General features: G+C 41.3%; 2 protein-coding genes across 2 annotated transcripts in view; one reads left to right on the top strand and one right to left on the bottom strand.

Moving 5' to 3' along the window:
- The window catches only part of upf3b (UPF3B regulator of nonsense mediated mRNA decay), a 28309-nt gene extending 13615 nt beyond the window's left edge, over nt 1-14694 (bottom strand). Inside the window, exons 1-5 of the mRNA XM_072270977.1 lie at nt 14495-14694; nt 11670-11776; nt 7395-7501; nt 2800-2925; nt 330-443 (exon numbers count right to left, since the gene is read on the bottom strand). Of these exons, the coding sequence (XP_072127078.1) occupies nt 330-443; nt 2800-2925; nt 7395-7501; nt 11670-11776; nt 14495-14605 (565 nt within the window). The 5' untranslated portion in view covers nt 14606-14694. The remainder of the gene's footprint in view (nt 1-329; nt 444-2799; nt 2926-7394; nt 7502-11669; nt 11777-14494) is intronic.
- A 367-nt stretch (nt 14695-15061) lies between these two features.
- On the top strand, nt 15062-20959 carry ndufa1 (NADH:ubiquinone oxidoreductase subunit A1). Its single transcript, XM_072270978.1, has 3 exons — nt 15062-15224; nt 20535-20624; nt 20811-20959. The coding sequence occupies exons 1-3, from the start codon at nt 15123-15125 to the stop codon at nt 20829-20831; spliced, it is 213 nt and encodes a 70-aa protein (XP_072127079.1). The 5' UTR covers nt 15062-15122; the 3' UTR covers nt 20832-20959.
- Nucleotides 20960-21357: the final 398 nt, after the last annotated feature.

Below are 21357 nucleotides of genomic sequence, written 5' to 3'. Positions count from 1 at the left end.
AGGAAGGAACATACAGACTTGTTTACAGAGGACACCAGAAATCTGATGCCCCGAGTTGTAATAACATCATGTTAACCACTACACCACCGTGGTGGCCTATATTGATGGTTCTTTTTGATTGAAGACAATAGAGCAAACTGCTTTTATTGTAGATCTTCATTAACAATTATTAAAACAAAAAGTTTCATTTATGGAAAAGCGTTCAGTATTAAAGAGCACAAGATTAATTAAAGCAATAATTTACAGAATCATCATTTCTGCAACTCTTTTATAAACAAGTAAATAAAGATTTAGAAGCTTTAGATTTTTTTTGAAGCAGTTCTATTTACCAGCCAGTTCTTTTGTTTTTGCTTCAATTTCCTCCAGAAGTGTTTCAGGATTGTTTGAATTTTTCTCATCATCCATATTATTATAACTCTCCAAAAACTTTTTGTATTCAGGATCTGATAAAAAAAAATACAAAAGAGTGAGCAGAAATTCAGCTAATTTCAAAGCAAACGCAATCAAAATCGAAGCAATTAAGTCAAGGTCTTCCATTTTTGAAAACCTGCTCTATTTCCCTTATCAGAAACACATGACAAACTTTTACTATTTGGACGATAGGATCATTCAGAACTACCATGGAAATATGAACTTTCATCTCCAGATCAGCACATTGTGTTTACTTGGCACTTATTCCCACAGTGGATCAAGGACAAAATAATGCCAATTACTACAAGATACTACATATTGAGGCTTCAAACTAATTTTTTTCCAGACCTATAATACACAAACTTAGTATTCTAGCAAAGAGTTAACCTGAACTTTGTACCTGTGAACACTGGAGTTGGATTCAAACCTGTAATTTGAACTTCAGAAGAGGAAAGAGTTTTAACCTCCAAGTCAGTGAAATAAACAGGAATTTAAAAAATTGAATCTAACACACTACAAATCTTTTCCCCCGTAATTGATATACACACTTTAAAATTGTATCTATTAATAAACTTAGTCAACATGGTGATAGCAACAAGGAGCACTGATCTCCTCACTAGAAAACCCAAGTCTTAAGAATTGGTACTCCCTGATCTCCTAACAAAGTCTGTATTTTAATGCCGCTTTCTTCATCAAAGGCAATTGTTTCCTCAATAGATTCCTCTCCAACTGCTAACAACACTGGCCTACAAGCAACTATAGCATACTTAAGAGTGTTGTGAACAAAATACATAATACAAATTGCTTGGCTGAAAGACAATTAAAACAAGCCACAGAAATATCTGCATCATTGAGCCCCAGGATGAGAACTAGCAACAATCATACTTATTTACGGTGGTTCATGCTAGGTCATTTGTCTCAACGTTAAACAGCAAAGCATTCATTAACCAAATTCATACCATGTAAAGCATTTCACTAAAGTATTTGAAAATCAAAACAGCAGGTGCTGGAAATAAAAAAAAAACAAAATACTGGGAAGGTAAACACGAGGAATTCTGCAGATGCTGGAAATTCAAGCAACACACATCAAAGTTGCTGGTGAACGCAGCATGCCAGGCAGTATCTCTAGGAAGAGGTACAGTTGATGTTTCGGGCCGAGACCCTTCGTCAGGACTAACTGAAGGAAGAGCTAGTAAGAGATTTGAAAGTGGGAGGGGGAGGGGGAGATCCGAATGTTTTGATGTGTGTTGCTAAAATACTGGGAAGGACAGGTTACATCTCTGAAGAGCAAAATATTTAACATTCCAGGCCTATACTTTTATGCTGTTGAAGCTTTAGTAATTATTTCAACAGAATAAGCAGCACCAACCCAAAATGTCAATCCCCTTTTACTCTTTCATAGCCTTCTGAGTGTTTCCAGTATTTTCTACCAAAATCTGTCGTTTTTCAAACTTGAAACCAGTGAAGGATTGTTTTTTCAACATTTGTCTTTCATTTAAATCATTTCCCCCAAGATAATGGAATAAAAATGAGTACAGCACAAAAGTAGTATCATGATGGATTGAAGGCACAATTTGGAATTCTTCATTTCCTTGATAAAACCCCTTGCTCTGAGATAAATCCAAAGTCTATCTTCTAGCCGAAAATAAGGAAACACTTGCATTTCCACAGAGCCTTTCACATCCTTTTTAGAATGTGTCAAAGCACTTAGGAGCCAGTTATTTGTCACTTTTGGTAATGTAAGAAATGCAACAGCCACATGTACACATCACTATCAAATTGCATTTAGAGTTTAATCTAAAACTGATTATCTCTCTGGGGTCAGTGTAGTCTGGGTAGTCAAAATGCAATGGTTAACTACTGAACAGTTAATCGATGGTTGGCTCATGATTCATAAAACACCAGTTCAATCCCACCACAGCAGGTGGGAATTAAAAAAAAACTAGAATTTGAATCAGTAATTGCAACAAATAATTATCTTAAGTGATACTCTAACACACCTGGTCCATCAATGTCCCTATCTGTTCTGGACCACATGCAACTCCAGACCAACAGATATGGTTGCTATTTAATTTGTCATTGCAATAAATTTGTTCAGCCTAGAATGCACATATTTTTAAAAATGCATTGACTGAGGATCATGAAGCAGAAAAGGTTAACACACTAGAAAGAGCTTGCATTGAGCCACAGGATACTTTTATGTCTGCCAGTGATAACTTTTGAGGCATAGCCCAAAAATTTACATGCTTGTATCTGAAGTTGGTACAATCGGGATACCCAAGTTACACCTTAAAAATCTACCTGAAATTCAAAGCACACAAACAAAACAATCACATAAAAACAGTTTACAAGCATTTATATTATATAAGTAAGATAAACACTCCATACCATCACTAAAATGTATACTGTCCGTACCATCTTCCACAGTTCCTGCTTTTGCATCCTTTTTCTTGCTTTTCTTTTTTGGAATTTTCTGAAATGGGGCAAATTCTACAATAGCAGGGTATTCCTGACCTATTATCAGGAAAAGAAGAAAAGGAAAGCCAAGACATAGAATACAAGTAAAAGGTTTAACTATTAAAATGAGATCAGATTAAAAATTTAATCAAATACGAACTTAAGGTAACTGAAACGTAACTATTAGTATGGAGGCTGGAACAATTTGTCCAAAATTAATTTTTCATTTGATCTTGAACAGTCATGACAGGCATTTGAACCAAATCTGCTCAATAGCAAAGGATACCTTTCAAAACAACTAAATCAACTTTGTGGCTGTCTGGATGGATATCTTCTATTTAGAGTGAAGTTATGCTTCACTATGTGTTCTACATTCATAGCCAGAGCCAGTTCTTTAAGGTTGTTATAGCCTGGGTGGTAATGGGGATAAATTCCCACTACCTTTTAAATGCTCCCAATGGCATTCGTCTCAAATAGCCTCTGACACTCAAGTCCAGCTCCTGGCCTTCACATGTGGCTTAACTACTAAGCCCAGCAAAACCACTGCTGACAGAAGGGGAAAAAAGGCAGGTCACTGGTGCCTTAAAACCAGTCACTTCAGGCAGATGGGGCTCTTCAGTTGTGGTTGGCAGCTCACCAAGGAGAACAAAATCTCTGATCTCAAATGTCTGCTGTCTCGCCGCTGAACCCACTCATAGGGCAGGCTTTAGGAGTAAACGCCGACAAAAAATCCAGAGCTGTGAGTCCCTTGTTGAGTTCAATGCCGACTGGTAACTCCTGTGACGTGGCTGGCCTCTGCTGTTCCTTTCGACTCAACAGCTGTGTAGAGAGAGGGAGTCTGCTACACGGGCAACAGCTGCTCTCATTATTGTACTGCCCTGGCTTGTGTATCAAGTAGGCAGCGAAGATGTTAATATCCATGGTCAACCCTGACCAAAGGAAGGTCTCAACACTCATAGACAGAGGTACATAGCAAAATAGAAAAGAAACAATGTAATTTTATTTGATATTCCTCACTCTTTTGCTAACGGAACACCCAGAGTACCAAACCTTTCATGGAAAAGCATCTTCCCTTTGCAGGTGGTACTGCAAAGAGAAACCTTCCTAGGCAAAATAATGCTACATATCATCATATTCCAAGAGTGGGCAAGTAAAAAATACCAGTATTTATTAAACAACACTATAATTCCAAGGTTGTCAAGCTGAGTGGTTGTGGGGACAAGCTCCCACTACCTAAAAGTGTTCCTCATGGCATGCGCCTCAAATAGCCTCTGACAACCAAGTCCAACTCCTGGCCTTCTCGTGAGGCTTAGCCTCTAAGCTCGGTGGAACTGTTTCTACTGACAGGAGAAACGGCGAAGGCAGGTCCTGGCGCCTTAAAACCAGTGCTTCGGGTAGATGGAGCTCGTCAGCCTGGGAAGGCAGTCCATCTAAGAGAGAAAACTCTGATTTCAAACCTCCGCTGCCTTGCAGCCATACCCACTCACGGGAAAGGCTTCGGGAGTAAACCCTGAGGACAAATCCGGAGCTGGAGTCCCTAAGGCAGTCCGACGTTGCCTTCAACCTCGTTCTGGCAACTCCTGTGGTGACACTGGTGCCAAGCTGTATCAGCCCTTGCCCTTCCCTTGGACAACATTGGTGTTGTGGAGAGGGGAGACTTGCTGCATGGGCAACTGCCAGTCTTCCATACAACCTTGCCCAGGCCTGCGCCCTGGAGATTTCCAGGCGCAGATCCATGGTCTCACGAGACTAACGGATGCCACCGACACCATTATAAGTTAAAAAAAGAAATTACTATTCACACAGTGGATTCCAGTTAATTCGGCTATCAGTTAATCAAGGCAGCCGCTTATTTGGGACAACTCTTAAAGAACAAAAACAAGTGCAGAAAAATAGCAGGACTCCCTTCATTTATTTGGGATGGTATGCTGCTTAATTAGAGCAGGCAACTGTAACCTAGCTTCAGCCTCCTGCACACCACGTGGCTGTTAGATACCACACTGTGTTTAGGGTGAATAGTGTTTAAATATCATCACTTGCCATGTTTATGTTAAAATGTGATTTTTGTTACTGATAACTGGCGAGTAATAAATTGTCAGATAACTCAGAACTATTTTGCACATTGTGGTTTCAAGTATTCAGGCTTGGAGATGATAGAAAGTCAGGAGTGAAAAGGAAATAATTTCACCACTTCAACGAGTTAGAATTTGGAGGTATCAACGATCATCTTAAATGTTACAATTAAATCGAAGATTTGGAGGATGCAATTGTCAAAAGCACCATTTGAAGGCAGTCCACTCTCTGCACTAGGTAACACACACAAAACGCTGGAGAAACTCAACAAGTCGGGCAGCATCTATGGAAATGAATAAGCAATCAATGTTTCAGGCCGACACCCTTCTTCAGGACTTGGAAGGAGGAAGACAGCAGAATGAAAAGGTGTGGGGTGGGGGGTGGGGGAAGAGATGGAGGATAGCTGGAAGGTGAAGCCAGTTAGGTGGGAAAGGTCAGGGGGTGGAGGAGGAATCTGATAGGAGAGGACAGTGGATCACGGAGGGGGAGGGAGGAGGGGACTCAGGGGAAAGTGATAGGCAGGTGAGAAGAGGCAAAAGGTCAAGGGGGAGTTTTTTCTTAATATTCATGCCATCAAGTTGGAGACTACTCAGACAGAATACAAAGTGTTACTTTTCCACCCTGACAGTGGCCTCATCCAGGCACAAGAAGTGGCCATGGACCTACCTGTACGAATTTTTGGCTACCAGGAAGTTTGCTTGTGATGGATAGAGCAGAGGTGCTCGACGAAGCAGTCCCTCAATTTAAGATGAGTCTCACCGATGTAGAGGAGGCTGCACCGACACAATAGATAAACCCAGTAGATTCACAGGTGAAGTGTTGCCTCACCTGAAGCAACTGTTTGGGGCCCTGAATGGAGGTGAGGACGGTGGTGTATGGCCAAGTATAGCACTTTGGCTGCTTGCAGCTATAAGCACTAGAAGGGAGATTAGTGGGGAGGGATGGATGGACAAGGGAATCCTAGAGGAAGCAATCCCTGTAGAATGCTGCAGGGGTGGGTGGAAAGTAAAGATATGTTTAGTGATCGGATCCCTTTGGAAATAGCGAAACATGGGGAGGATGATGTTTTGGATGCAGAGGCTAATGGGGTGGTAGATAAGAACAAGAGGAACTCTATCACTGTTAAGGTGGTGGGAAGATGGGGTGAGAACGGATGTTCAGAAAATGGAGGAGAAACAGGTGAGGGCAGCATCTATGGTGGAGGGACATTCTTAAAGGAGGAGGACATGAATTAAAATAGAAAGCCTCACCCTGGGAATAGATGCAGTGGAGGAAGAAACTGAGAAAAGGGAATAGGATTTTTACTGGAGATAGGGTGGGAAGAGGTATAATCAAGATAACCTTGGGAATCAGTAGGTTTATTACAGATGTCAGTTGACAGCTTCTCTCCAGAGATGGAGAAAAGGGAGGGAGGTGTCAGAGATGGACCACGTGAATTTAAGGGCAGGGTGGGAATTAGAGGCAAAGTTGGTAACATTGACTAGCTCAGCATGGGTGCATGAAGCAGCACCAATGAAGTGGAGGAAGAGATGGAGGATAAGGCTTCAAACATGGACTGTTTTACGTAGCCAACAAAGAGGCAAGCATAGCATGGCCCATGCAGGTGCTACCCACGACTACCACTCCAGTTTGGAGAAAGTGGGAGGAGCTGAAGGAAAAAATATTTGAGTGTGAGGACCAGTTCTGCCAGACTGAGCAGGATGGTGGCAGAGGGGAACAGGTTCGTTCTTTTGTTAAAAAGGGGTGGAGAGCTTTGAAGTCTTCTTGATGGCACATAAAAGTGTATAGGGACTGAGCGTCTATGGTGAAAATGCGGCAGTCAGGACCAGGGAATTGGAAGTTACTGAGGAGATCAAGAGCATGAGAAGTGTTGAGGATGTAGGTGGGAAGGGACTGAACCAAGGGGGACAGAATGGAATCAAGGTATCACAATTTCAGTGGGGCAGGAGCAGGCAGAGACAATCGGCCTACTCAGACAGTCTGGTTTGTGGATCTTGGGAGGAGGTAGAAGCGAGCAGTGTAGGGTAAGGGAACTATGAGTTTGGTGGCACTGGATGGGAGAACTGAGTTTAGTGGGGTGTCTGGGTTGATATTGTTAATTTACAGTCAAAAGAACACATCAGCATACATTGAATGAATTCCTCCATTGATAACTATAGGGAACTAATAATTTTATAGGAACGTAGTTTTGGTAGAGCTCTAATTTATTTTGTGTTTCATTTAAATACATAATGTGTTACTCAAACAGCAGTTTGTCTTTTTTATATCCTTTTAACTATTTCCATAAAAGTTAACTGGGTCAGCTGCTTAATTGGGCCAAAATGTACCGGTTCTAATGTGTTCTAATTAACTGGAATCCACTGTACTTTTGAGGATACAAATGAGGTGATTTAACAGATGCAAATTGTGCAAAACAATTGAAGTGTTGTTAACAATAGTTAAAAGTACCATACCTTTGCTGTCAATAAAAACATAACCATCAAATTGATCCCTGAAGAGCACAATATCTTCTTGGTTTTTGAAGTTTATGTATGCTCTAGAAAATATGTGGGGAAACAAACTGTAGAGAGAAAGAGATTTTGTGTAAGAAACAGCTTGAAAAGGGTACTTTTTAGCTCAATTGTTTTATAGAAATGACTGGACAGCACTTATGACCTAGCATTTCATTTAATATCAAAGATTTGGATTAACTGTAATATACCCAACCTTGCTGATAATACAAAGCTACAGGACTGTGGGTTCTGAGGAAGATGAACAGAGGCTTCGTGGGATTAGAGACAGTTTAACTGAAAGGCCTGATGAATTATAATGTGGAAAATTGCAAAATCATCCACTTTACCAGAAGGAAAAAAATTAGGTGCAATATTATTTTTAAATTGCAACAGATTGAAAAGTGTCAATATTTAGAAGGAACTTCTTGTACACAAATCACTGAACATGAAAGTAAAATGATATGGAAAGAAGAATGAGAGGTGACTTGATAAGAGGCATAGATAGAGTGGTGAACCAGAGACATTTCGGATGAGGTGTTTGGATGAAAGTATGGGGAAGGATGTCAGAGATAGTTGTTTTTCCTTTCTTAAAGGCAGAGTAGTCGGTGTGTGGAATGTGCAACCAGGGCTGCTGGGAGGGGTAGATACACTCAGAACATTTAAGAGACTGTTAGATAGGCATGAATGAAAGAAAAATAGAGGGCTAGGAGGGAAGGGAAGTTAGATTGACCTTGTAGTAAATGGGGCAAAAGACCTGCACTGTGCTGTAGTGTTATATATTCTTTATGCTGGCCTTTACTGTAGGGGATTTGAGTATAGAGCAGATATATACACTACTCTCATTATACAGGGCCTGGTGAGACCAAATCTCCTAATATTGGGCAGAGTATTGTTCTCTATGGACTGTCTACATTTCTCACCGCCTTGGTAAAGTAGACAATATGACTAAATATCCCAGGCACCCTGGACACCCTCGTTTCTTCCTCCCTCCCATTGGGCAGAAGATACAGAAGCCTGAAAGCCTGTCTTTAAAACTATTAAATGGTTCCCCAGTACAATTATATCTTTTTACCTGCACTGCACTTTATTTTGCTCTTTTATTGCTTTCCCCTCGTACTATGTCAACACATTGTAATCAATTGATTCATATGGACAGCATGCAAAATAAGTTTTCACTGTACCCTGGTACGTGTGACAGTAATAAACCAATTTACCTCTACCAACTATACACCAATGATAGAAGATACATAGTGCAAGTTCACCAGTGATATCCAAGGAGAAGAGCTGAAGTACAAAGAGATTAAGCAGACTGCATCTGTATTATTAAAGTTCAGAAGTGAGAGGTAATCTCATTGAAAAGGTAGAAAATTCTAGTTGGGCTTAAAAGGCTAGTTGCTTCCCACATCAGTGGGGTCTAGAACCCAGGGTCAGATCCTCAATACAAAAAAGGTGATTGATGAGAGGAAACATCTTTAGTCATAATGTAGCAAACTGTGAAAATCGTTACCAAGGATGTAAAGTTATATAGCATGAAACAGGCCCTTGGGGAACAATTTGATGACCAAGTTGCCTACCTGAGCTAGTCCCATATTCCCCAAACATTTCTATCCATCTACCTGTGGAAATTATACCCACTTCTACCATTTTCTCTAGCAGCTCATACCATACACCAACCATCCTCTAAGGCAGGGGTTCTCAAACTTGTTCATGCCATAGACCCCCATCATTAACCAAAGGGTTCATGGACCCCAGGTTGGGAAATCCTGGTCTATGGGAAGATTTGTCCCTCGGGTCCTCACTAAATCTTTCACCTCTCACCTTAAACCTATGCCCTCTCGTTTTACACTCTTCTATCCTGGGCAATATGGCCATTTACCTTATTTAGGCCTCTCATGATTTTATCTATCTCTACAAGATATTCCCTCAGCCCTGTATGCTCCAGAGAAAACAGCCTCCCCCTATCAGTCTCTCCTTGTAACTTAAGCAACTCAGTCTCAACAACAGTGAAGGAATATTGAATTTAAGGATCTCAGGGCCGACCTTCCACAATACTGTTGTTATCGCCACAGTTGTTGTTCTTAGTGATCAAGGTTGAGGAATTGACTGGTTCAGCTAAGGCAACTAGCCAAATAACATGTCAAAGACAAAGCAGAGTTTTGGATTTCGAAGGTAAATCAGAGGATATGGAGACAGTACAGGAAAATGATACACAAAGTTATTGAATGATAAGACAAACACAAAAAGAGCTAAGTAGCCTACGCTTACATCTGCTTCTCATGTTGTTATGCTAAAAAGACTGTGCTTTTGATTTCAACGTTCTACACAGCAAGAAAATTCTCACCACCACCAGTCATATTTTATACATCCACTAATCATAAATTCAACTCCAACTGAGAAACAAAATGCTGAGACTTATTCACACTGATACAATCTTAAAAAAGTAATTTGCTGGACTTTCCCCATGAGATCAACAAAGAACTCATAATACATTGCATGAAAGAGTGCATTTCGCTAAATTAGTCATGGAAATAGTCAAAACTGCCTCAATGGCTGATCATAAATCAAGCTGATTCTTGTCACAAAGCTCTGCGTTTCTATTTAAATTGAGAAGTGCTACAATGAGAGGGCCAAAAAAAAAAAAATCATTCTCAGTCAGTAATAGATGAATTATCAGCAAGATCTTTGCTGTCCAGAGATCTTCACTTAAGATTGCCATTGGGATCAGCCTGACAAGAATACAGTAATCTGGAAGATTTCATTCTATACTTAAAACACAATTTGTTTCAATTATGCTGTTAATTATACCAGTGGGATCCCAAAATTGCTCTGCAGTCTGACAGGCTTATATCTAACTGATGTAGAATTAAACTGAGTCATCAAACAATTAATATAGCACCACTTGACCAATATCACAAGTAGTCATGAGGGAATAAACATAGGTGCTGAAAATCTAAAATAAAAACAGAAACTGCTTGAGAAACTTAGCACATTGGGATACATGACAACTGCCTTGCTGGTGACAAAAATACTGCAGAGTTGTGGACGCAGTACAGCACATCACAGAAACCGGCCTCCCCTTTATAGACTGTCTACACTTCACTGTCTCAACAACTAGTATAATCAAAGGGCCACCCAACCCAGATATTCCTTCTGTCCTCCTCCCCAATAAGCAGAAAAATGAGCTGAAAGCATGTACTACCAGTCTCTGCAAGTAAAGGGTTAACATACAAGGAGCGTTTCAAGGCTTTGGGCCTGTACTCACTGGTTTGGAGACTAAGGGGGGCATCTCATTGACAGGCCTGGAGATGATGCTTCCTATAATGGGGGCAGAAAGAGTCTATGACCAGAGGTCACAGCCTCAGAATAGAGGGACATTCATTCAGAACAGAGCTGAGGAGGAATTCTTTAGTAGAGAGTGGCAAATATGTGGAATTCACTACCACAGATGGCTGCTGAGACCAAGTCACTGGGTATATTTAAAGCGGAGGTTCACAGTCAGGGCATCAAAGGTTACAGGGAGAAGGCAGGAGGCAGAAAAGGGGGGGGGGGGGTAGGAGCCACGATGGAATGGCACAGCAGACTCGATGAGCCGAATGGCCTAATTTTGCTGTATGTCTATGGTTAAGGACAACTTCTGTTCCGCTGTCATAAGCTTATTGAGCGGTTTCCTAGATTAATAAGATGTATTCTTGACCTTAGTTTACCTTGCACCTTGTCTACTTGCACTGCACTTTCTCTGTAGCTGTAACACTTTATTCTGCATTGTTATCGTTTTATTTTGTACTACCTCAATGCACTGTTGTAGTGAACTGATCTCCAAGAATAGTATGTGAACCAATACATCTACAGAAAGGGAAACAGAGTTAATGCATCAGGTGAACATGTCAAGATTCAAGAATGTTTAATGTCATTTCCAGTACACAAGTGTAAAGGGAAACAATTTTTTCTACTCTGGATGTGATGCAACTCAAAAAAACATAAGATAAAGAACACAATACTAATAAATACATAGGATAGCTTATATATATAGATTGACTGTATGTCCATAAAGTGATGCTAGGTACATGACAGCTTATACATAAAGTGACTGACAGCATTTCTAGCCCTTATTACCACAGCACATCAAATCTACAGATCCACAAGACTTTTGAGAACAAGCTCTAACTTTTAACGTGGTAAGGAAAGCTTGGTCTATTTCAAAAACAGTTCATACAATTCTGTTATATTAACATTCACCTCGAGTTGGTAGAAAAAAACTCGAAGTAATCATGTTCAGGTAACGGGGCGAGCTGTTCCTCCAACTGTTCTTTTGTCAAACTAGGAGGTAAACGGCGAATCACCACCTAATTGGGAAGGAGAATTATAATCAATTACATGCCCATAACACAGTTTGTTACTGCAACTTATGAAATATCTTTCAATTCTGGAACAGATTACTCAAATCAGATATCCATCATTCCTTTCAATTTACGAGTAACTAGTTCTTTCAATGGCCAAAACGCGGGTGCCTGACAGCATAGCAGTTGGCACCACACTATCACAGCCTGGCGCGTCGGAGTTTGGAGTTCAATTCCAGAGTCTACTGTAAGAGAGTTTGTACATCCTTCCCATATGTGTGTTTCCTCCCACAGTCCAAAGCCGTACCAGTTAGTAGGCTAATCTGTCATTGTAAACTGCCCTGTGATTGGACTAGGGTTAAGTCAGTGGGTTGCCGGGCATGCAGCTTGGTGGGCTGGAAGGGCCTGTTAAAGTGTATCGCTGGAAAAAAAAAACAAACCAAGGATCCCGCAGTCCATATTACAACAGATGATCTGAAGCCCCTGTTCCCCTTCAGGATAATCAGTAGATCACAGGCTACCTGTGGAGAAACAGTTACTAAAGTTACTATTTGGTAGTATAAAATAGTTAACCAATAGTTGCATCATGCTCAGTTAAACATAGCAAAGTCTCTCCTAAAATGATTTTTTAGTTGAAACAGCAAATACTTACAACATTGTGACAGTATTATAGAGCAAATCTAAAGTAGCTGGAGATTCAGCTACAAGTATAGATTAAGCAACACACACAAAATGCTGGCAGAACTCAGCAGGCCAGGCAGCATCTAGGGAAAAGAGTAAACAGTCAATGTTTCAGGCCAAAACTCTTTGCCAGCCCTGCCCGAGGTTTTCAGCCTGAAATCTCAATTGTATTTTTTTCCCCCATAGATGCTGCCTGACATGCTGAGTTCCTCCAGCATTTTCATATGTGTTGCTCAGATTTCCAGCATCTGCAGATTTTCTCATTTGTGGAAGTATAGATTAATTCAGTTTTAGGAGGCTTTTTGCAGGCAAGTATCAGTTATGAGCTCAAAACAATCTTTAGAATTAAATACTTATAACAATGAGGAAACTTGCTCATTCGTGATGTGCCGCGTTGTATGACATGGGCGACCGTTGTCTTTCCGCGACCGTGATTGCTCTTGGCAAATTTTTCTGCCTTCTTCTGGGCAGTGTCCTTACAAAACAGGTGACCAACCCCAGCCCAGCCTGGTGTCAATGATCACATGAACAGGACTTGAGACATGCACCTCCTGCTCCCACGGCTTCACGTGACCCTGATCAAGGGGCTAAGCAGGTGCTGCACCTTGCACAAGGGTGGCCTGTGTGTGAGCGGAGGGAAGGAGCACCTTACACCTCTTTCGGTAGAGACGTATCCCCACTCTGCCACCCATATTCAGGAAATTCAGGCCTCTGGGAAGAAATTATACAATAACAGCTCTACAGCTTTCGTTTTGACAACATGGGCTTAATTTACAAAGGTCAACATGTGATTGAAATACTGAGAGATAAATACAGAGCAGCAACACAGGACATTTCCATTATAATATGTGGGATAAATGCCTGCCACACCCGTGGTACAAATCAGTGTTACTGTGGGCAATAAATGGCTGTGGATGCCTAGTGATCGGTGCTTGACCCCCAGCTTTTCACAACATACGTCAATGATTTTTGTTTAAAAATGACACAAAGGTGGGATATAGGCAGAGAAAGCAACTCTGGTGGGATATAGGCAGAGGGAACAACTCTGGCGGACAGGCAAATGCATGTCAGAAGTCTGTCAAAACATGAAGGATATCTATTCTCCTAAAAAGATGCAAGTATTAATAGTTTGGGAACAGAAAAAGTGTAATGAGACCAGGGCATCCATTCATATGCAGCAAGCAATTGGGAAGGCAAATAGATATTGAACTTCATTGTAAGATTTGGGATGGGGGAGGAGAGAGGGCTGCTTTGCTGAGATGCCCTCTGGAGTCTCTGTTCCTTTCTAGGATAAAAAGATATACTACATTGATCCCTCCAATGCAAAAATAACATATATTGAGAAAACTGGGTAAGTTAATTGGATAAGTTAGGCGTACATTCACTGTAGCATAGAATATAAATCTCTATAAACGTATAAAGCTCTAATTGGAGTAGATACAGGGAGAGTACTCCTAATGCCAGGAGAGTCCAGAGAAGGGATCAAAACTTCAGAATACAGAGTATGCCAACAGAACCAAGATTAGGAGAATTGTCTTCATTCAGAGGTAGGCAAATCTCTAGAATTCAGTACCACTGAAAGCAGTGGAGTCCGAGTCGTTAGATATAATCTAGATGGAGATAAATACATTTCTCAAACATATGCAAAAATAAGGAATACAGGCAGAAAGCAGAAGAATACTGAAGTAGATGATTAAGCATCATTATCGTGTTGTATACGAAGGCCTAAACAACTGAAGAGCCTTCTCCTACCCCTATTTTCTGCTCAGCCGCAGCACGGATTGTGCGTAGAGACAGTGGCTGTGAAAGAGGTGTGTGTTTAAACACCCACCCACAACAGACAGGAGTGTGTCTGCAATCAGACACCTAGCCAGACCACACACAACAGCGTACTGAACACTGAAATCCAGCACAGTGTGAAAAAGTACCCAGTCATATCACGGGCAGCGCGCTGTGACTGTGTGTCAGCAAACACCGAGCCACTGAGAGGACTTTGCAGCCTAATCCCAACTATGTCCCATTGAGGCCCACTGTTGCACAAACCTTAGTCAGCGCCTCTTTCTTCTCCTTCTTCTCAACTCTCTCCACCCGCTCTTCATATTTAACCTCCGTTTTCTTGTCCCTCGGCTTGGTATTCTCTTTATCCTCTTTCATCACGATGAACGCCACCTCACGCAGGCCTCGACCCCGAATTCAACTTAACTCAACTGGGGCCCCGGCTCGCCGTCACGTCACTCACCGCAACCTCCTTTTCTGATTGGCGGGTATGAGGACGGGAGGCGGGAATAGTCTCGGCAAATTGCCGCGAGATTTGAACTGGGGCGTCTATGGGCTGCCCTGCTGGTTAGTGAGAGAGGTTTGTGTTTGCCATACGCACGTTAGAAGTTAGGGGAAAAAGCACCAGTTTGTAAGGAAACGCGCATACAGCAAACGTCAGTTTGGATTAAATAATCTCATCGAAAGCCCGTCGCAAAGTCTCATCAATGCGCATGCTCATTATTTTTAGCGAGGGGGAAATGTCCTTGGTACGCATGCGCAATACTCCTCACAAGGAACCAATTCTGCGCATGCTCGTCCGGTTCTCCTCGAAGCGCATGATTCCGCCTTCTGCGCATGCTCAGTGTGTGTAGAGGTCGGAGGCGCTGGAGGTCGGTGGTTGCTGTCGGCAGGGATGTGGTACGAAATCCTTCCTGGCCTCGGCCTCATGGCTGTTTGCTTGACTATTCCTGGCCTCTCCACCATCTATATTCACAGGTTTACCAACGGTGGCAAGGTAATCGTTACTGCAAGACGGTGTCAACTTATTAGGGATAAAGATAACGTTTAAAGATAACATTTAAATAGTACCGCGGGGCACCCTATAGCTTTTAACCTACGGTCACTGTTCCGGCATTTATAACTCCTTTAATTTATTTAACATTAATTGCCTATATCCAACCGGCCTTGTGAAGATACTTAGAGGGTCGCTGTACAGGGAGGTGTATGCAGATGGTGATTTGGGTAGTGGGTTTCAAAGTTCCAAGTAAATTTATTATCAAAGTACATACTGTATATGTCACCATATGTAACCATGCGATACGTTTTCTTGAGGGTGTACTTAGAAAATCCAAGAAACATAATAGAATAAATGAAAGCCGCTCTTAACATAACGGGCAAACAATGTGCAAAAAGACAACATGATGTGCAACTGCCGAGGAAGTAATGAATAAACACTAAATATTGAGAACGTGGGGTGAAGGGTCTTTGAAAGTGAGTCCATAGGTTGTGGGACCAGTTCAGTGTTAGGGCGAGTGGAATTGAATGAAGTTAACCCTACTGATTCAAGAGCCTAATAGTTGAGGGATAATAACTGTTCCTGAACCTGGTGGTGTAGGTCCTGAGGCCCCTGTACCTTATTCCTGATGGCAGCAGTGAGAAGAGAGCTGTTGGTGGGGTCCTTGATGATGGACGCTGCTTTCCTGTGACAGTACTCCATGTAGATGTGCTCAGTGGTAGGGAGGCCTTTACACAATGGATTGGGCTCCACTTTTTGGAGAAATTCCATTCAAGGGCATTGGAGTTTCCATACCAGGGTGTGATGTAACCAGTTAATGGAGCTCTCCACCTCACATCTATAGAAGTTTGTAACAACACACTCAAAATGCTGGAGGAACTTAGCAGGCCAGGCAGCATCTGGAAAAGAGTAAACGGTCAACGTTTCAGGCTGAGACCCTTCATATAGATGTTTGTCAAAAGATATCATGCCGAGTCTTTGCAGACTTCTGAGGAAGTAGAGATGCTGCTGTGCTTTCTTCATAATTGCACTTGTGTGCTGGGCACAGGACAGGTCCTCTGAAACGATAACACTGACAAATTTTAGATTGCTGACTCAATGTCAATAAGACCAAAAAACTGGTTGTAGATTTCAGGCAAGGGAAACCAAAGGTCCATGAGTGAGTAATCATTAGAGGTGGAGAGGGTCAGCAACTTCAAATTCCTGGGTGTCACTATCTTTGAGGACCTGTCATATAAATATAATTGTGAAGAAAACATGATAGTGCCTCTGCTTATTTGGGAGTCTGGAGATTTGGCATGTCATCAAATTCCTGTAGATGTGTGGTGGAAAGTGTGCTGACTGGCTGCATTACAGCCTGGTATGGGAACACCAATGCCTTTGAGCAGAAAATCCCTCAAAAGCTAGTGGATTCAGCCCAATACATCACGGGTAAAACCCTCCCAACCATTAAACATGTCTACACGAAACGTTGCCATAGGAAAGCAGCACCTATTATCAAAGATCCTCACCAACCAGGCCATGTTCTTTTCTCCTGCTGCTAAGGTAGAAGGTACAGGTGCCTCAGGACTCGCACCACCAGGTTCAAGAACTGTTACTACCCCTCAGCCATCAGGCACTCGAATAAAATACACTCATTTAAGGACTCTTTTTATCAGCCAGATTTTCAATCTCTTTCCTGTATGCTGATTTACCACCACCTTCGATTCGGCCTCTGACAGCGGTATTGTTAGCAAACTTAAATCGCAGAGTTTGGACACAATAACAAGTAATGATGTTGGGGACTGGGAGTGGAATCTGCAGGTGATGGTGCCCTTGAACTTCGTGGGTGGAGAGGTCATGGGGTTAGCCTGCAGTACATTTTGCTGATGGTGTACGCTGCAGCTACTGTGTGTTGGTGGTAGATGGTGTTTTTGAATGGTTGATGTCGTCCAATCAAATAGCGATAGTGCAGATAATCCTGAGTTTTTTGAAAGTTGTTGGTGCTACACTAGCTCCGTTAGTTCGCTAGAGGCCATCCTTCGTTTTCAGAGTACCCAGTATGCTCTTAAAGCTATTCTTTCTCACGGACCCATTAGCTTCCTTCTGATTCTATTCCCTCCCTCCCCCCACCAATATTAGGAGTAACTTAGAATCCTGTTATAGTATACCTGGTCAATTTGTCATGCTGTCTGGAGGATGCTAGTGTTGTATCTGGACTGGAATTTCTCACTGGAACAGCTAGTTCTGGAGCTTGCGTCCTCGGTGCTTATTGCCTGTTATGCTGCTGGCGGTTAGGGCAGCAATGAAGGTCCTCCATCTCTGGTTGTGCTCAGGATTTCCTTCATCATGTCCAAGAGCACCACAAGCTTGTCGGTGGTTTGGAGGTTCGCATGCCTCAATGACCCAGTGAGCCACGTTGGCTGGAGTCAGGGCCTTATCCTTTGGCTTTGGTCGGGTTGCCCATGCCAAGCAGTTCAGAGGGTAGAGGGCAGTCTCAGTGATTCACCGGTCCTCCAGGTTCAGGGCTAACAAAACTGTTACGAAAACAGCAATGAAGAATCCTCAGTGCTACAGCTGGGATATTATCTGACTCTATAATACTTCTCTGTTGATGGATTGAAGTTATTTGTTGCACATTTCTTTGATGTAGCTATCCTAAAAAGTACAAGGAAAAGACCGTCAAGAATGAACATCTCAGAGATGGTGTATTTGTTAAAGCGTGTCATTACTGACATGAAAGTACAAAAATATTCAAAGTTGTACCATTAAAGCAAAGAGAAATTAATAAAATAGAAAGAATAAAAGGATCAAAAAATAATGACTTGAATTTGGAAAGGGCCAGGTTAAACCAGTCTAATCAGACTATGTGTATTTCATACATTGTATTTAGGGGCTAGTCAGGATAAAACTGCAGTGGGCAATGGAGTGACAGGTCACAAAGCACACTGATGGATGCAGAGACTGTATCTTATCTGGCCATCCATCTATCCCATATTAGTTTTCTGAAAGAGTCATCAGCTGGGCTCAATCCCCTGCCTTGAAGTTGACATTAGTTTTCCTTTCTTAAATATGGCAAGATACTTTATTCATCCTTTGCATTTGAACATTCGAAACATCTGTTAGAATTTTAATGGGTGATCTTAAAAATCTCCCCTCTCACTCTCAACTTGTCAGCTTAACCTTGTTTTTCTTGATAAAGTATTTCAAGACTCACTACCTTTATCAAACCTCTTCTTTACCTCCTGTCTGGAGAAGGTGGTCAAAATGGAGGTGTTCTTTATGCAGAATCTAAAGAGAATTACATAAATATTCAAGGAAAATGGTAGTACAAAGTAATTTATTTATTTAACAGATGCTGCTGTATAACTCAGCTCTTTCAGCCGAATATACTTAAAGTTTAAAGTTTACTTTGAATTTTGAGCTTTAATTACTTTCTGCTGACAGAGCTGAGTTCTTCTACATTGGCATCTGTTACACTTAAACAGTTAAACTAGCATGACATTGAAACTTAGTTTACATTAGTTCCATACGTAATGGACTTATTCCTTTCTTCTCTGTGGAACGATTTAAATTTTTAAAGATTAGCTTTATTTGTCATATGTACGTAAGACTTAGGAGCAGAATTAGGCCATTTGGCCCATTGTGTCTGCTCTGCCATTGAATCATTTTTCCCCTCCTCAGCCCCACTCTGTAGCCTTCTCCCCATAAACTTTGATACCGTGTCTCATCAAAAACCTATCAATTTTGCATTAAGTGCACCCAAAGACCTGCCTGTGGTAATAAATTCCACAAATTTACCACACATAGGGACATTGAAACACAGCAAAATGCATCGTTGCATCAAAGTGTAAAATAGTCTGAGGGTTGTGCTGAAGCTGTCGCTGTGCTTCTGGCACCAGCATGGTGTCCCACAGCACACTAACCCTAACCAAACATCTTTTGAAATGTGGGAGGAAAACTGCGCCATCACAGAGGGACGTGTCCTTGCAGACAGGTGAGAGTTAAACCAGTGGTAAGAGGCACTGTAAAGTGCAGTCCCTATGCTAAAAGATTTTAAGCATAATATTTCCTTAGATTAACTGGGATTGAGAATGTCCTACATGGCTAGTCTTGGATTGAATCCTTACAGTGAGTAGTATGTGAAATGCAATCTCTATCTTCAAAAATAAAATTTGAGATTTAAGTCACATGACCCCTTAAGCTTTATATTCAGAATTGCCATGGTTGACTTCTCTAACTCTCTTTCATGCACTTCCCTGCTTAATCCCCAATACTTTGCTGAAAAACTGCAGGTCTTCATTTTGATTATACACAGTGCTCTTTGATGGGAAAATTACTTCTTGTTTAAGTTCTAATTGGCTGGTCCCTTACTGGATCCCCATCCTCTCCATTCCCCTCTTAACCCCTCCCTCCCCCCAAAACAGTAAAGTTCCTTTATTTCAATTGCTGTACATAATTTTGTTCAATGAATTCAAGATTGTCTAATGTCATTTCCCATGCACAAGTGTAAAGGAGAACAAAATGGCTGCTGCTCTGGATCCCATGCAGCACAAAATAAACACAAAAGGTAAAGAACACAATAATAAAAACACAATAAATATAAATACGTAAGATGACTAACAGGAAATAATAAAGTAGTGGCGGAGTTAGTGGGTGGAGGTGTTAATCAGCCTTACAGCTTGAGGAAGGTAACTGTTTTTGAGTCTGGTGGTCCTGGCATGGATGCTATGTAGCCTCCTCCCTGATGGGAGTGGGATGAACAGTCCATTAGCAGGGTGGGTGGGATCCTTTTCCTGTATCGTTCTGTTTTTATGTCCTTAAAGGTGTGTGGGTGGTGCTGATGATGTGTTCGGCAGTTTTGACTACCCATTATAGAGTCTTGCTGTCTACCGCGGTGGAGCTTCCGTTGCAAGCAGTGATGTAGCTTGTCAGGATGTTCTCTGATACACGTCTATAGGATGATGTGAGTATGGCTGTGCAAAGTCCAGCTCCCTTCAGCCTCCTCAGAAAGTAGAGGTGTTGGTGACCTTTCTTGACTGTGTAGGATATGTTCTGGGACCATGAGAGGTTGTGTTTGATGTGCACTCCCAGGAGTTTGAATATGCTTGCAGTTTCCACTGATGTGCAGCATTCTGATCTAATTGGGGAGTACGTGAATTTTTTGCAATCTCAGTGGAAGAACGTGTTGTGAAAGTTCAAGTCCTGATGACTAAAAAGTCACTAGTTGTTACCTTAAAATCAAATTGCAATATAGCATACAATGACAATTAATGACCTTTTAATCAAAATCTAATTCTATTAACATTTCAATGATTTTTTTATGCTCAGGAAAAAAGAACTGCTCGGTTACCATATCAATGGATTCTGTTAGAAAGGGACAGAAGAGTGTCTGGTGGCAAGGTCCATTTCAACTCAAAGGTAAATTCTTGAGGAATATGAATGCTGAAATGCATTGACCTCAAAGTGAATCCACTTAAAAGTTCATCTTACAATGCAGGTTATAAAAGTGGCAAATTATATGTATGGTAGATCTAAACAATAATATATTACTTTGATTTTGTTTATGTAAAATAAATGTCCTAATTAATTCTTCTGTTTTAACAGGGATTAGAAAACATTGACTGATGGGGTCTTCATCTTGAACACCATACTCGTGAATCTGGAGGAGAAGCATTATTGAAGTGTTAACTTTAATCTTTGTTTCATAATGTAAACTAAATATTTTACCATAAAATGGAAGGTATAAACATGAACTGGATATGTAGTTTGAGTTTTCTATTGCAGATAGCTTTGGGAAGTGTAGAAAGTAGCAAGTGTGGAGATGAAAATGAGTGAGTTAGAACATTGAAAATGTTGCTATGGGGTATTGATCTATTTTAAATGTTTCTCCATTTTTGTCAGTTTGAACTTGCTTTTCAAAGTACATTTGTTATCAATGTGCCATATACAACTTTGAGATTCGTCTTCTTGCAAGCAACCAAAAACAAAGGAACATACTAGAGTCCACAAAAAATTCCATATAACAAAGATCATCAAACAACCAATGTGTAAGAAAAGAACAAGTTGTGCAAACTATTTTTTTAAAGTAAACAAATAGCCAGACATGAACCGCAGAGTCCTGGAAAGTGAGTCCATAACCACAGAGCCAGTT

The sequence above is a fragment of the Mobula birostris genome, chromosome 10 (genome assembly GCF_030028105.1).
Source record: "Mobula birostris isolate sMobBir1 chromosome 10, sMobBir1.hap1, whole genome shotgun sequence".
Taxonomy (NCBI): Eukaryota; Metazoa; Chordata; class Chondrichthyes; order Myliobatiformes; family Myliobatidae; genus Mobula; species Mobula birostris.
This window is presented reverse-complemented; position numbering and strand designations above follow the sequence as displayed.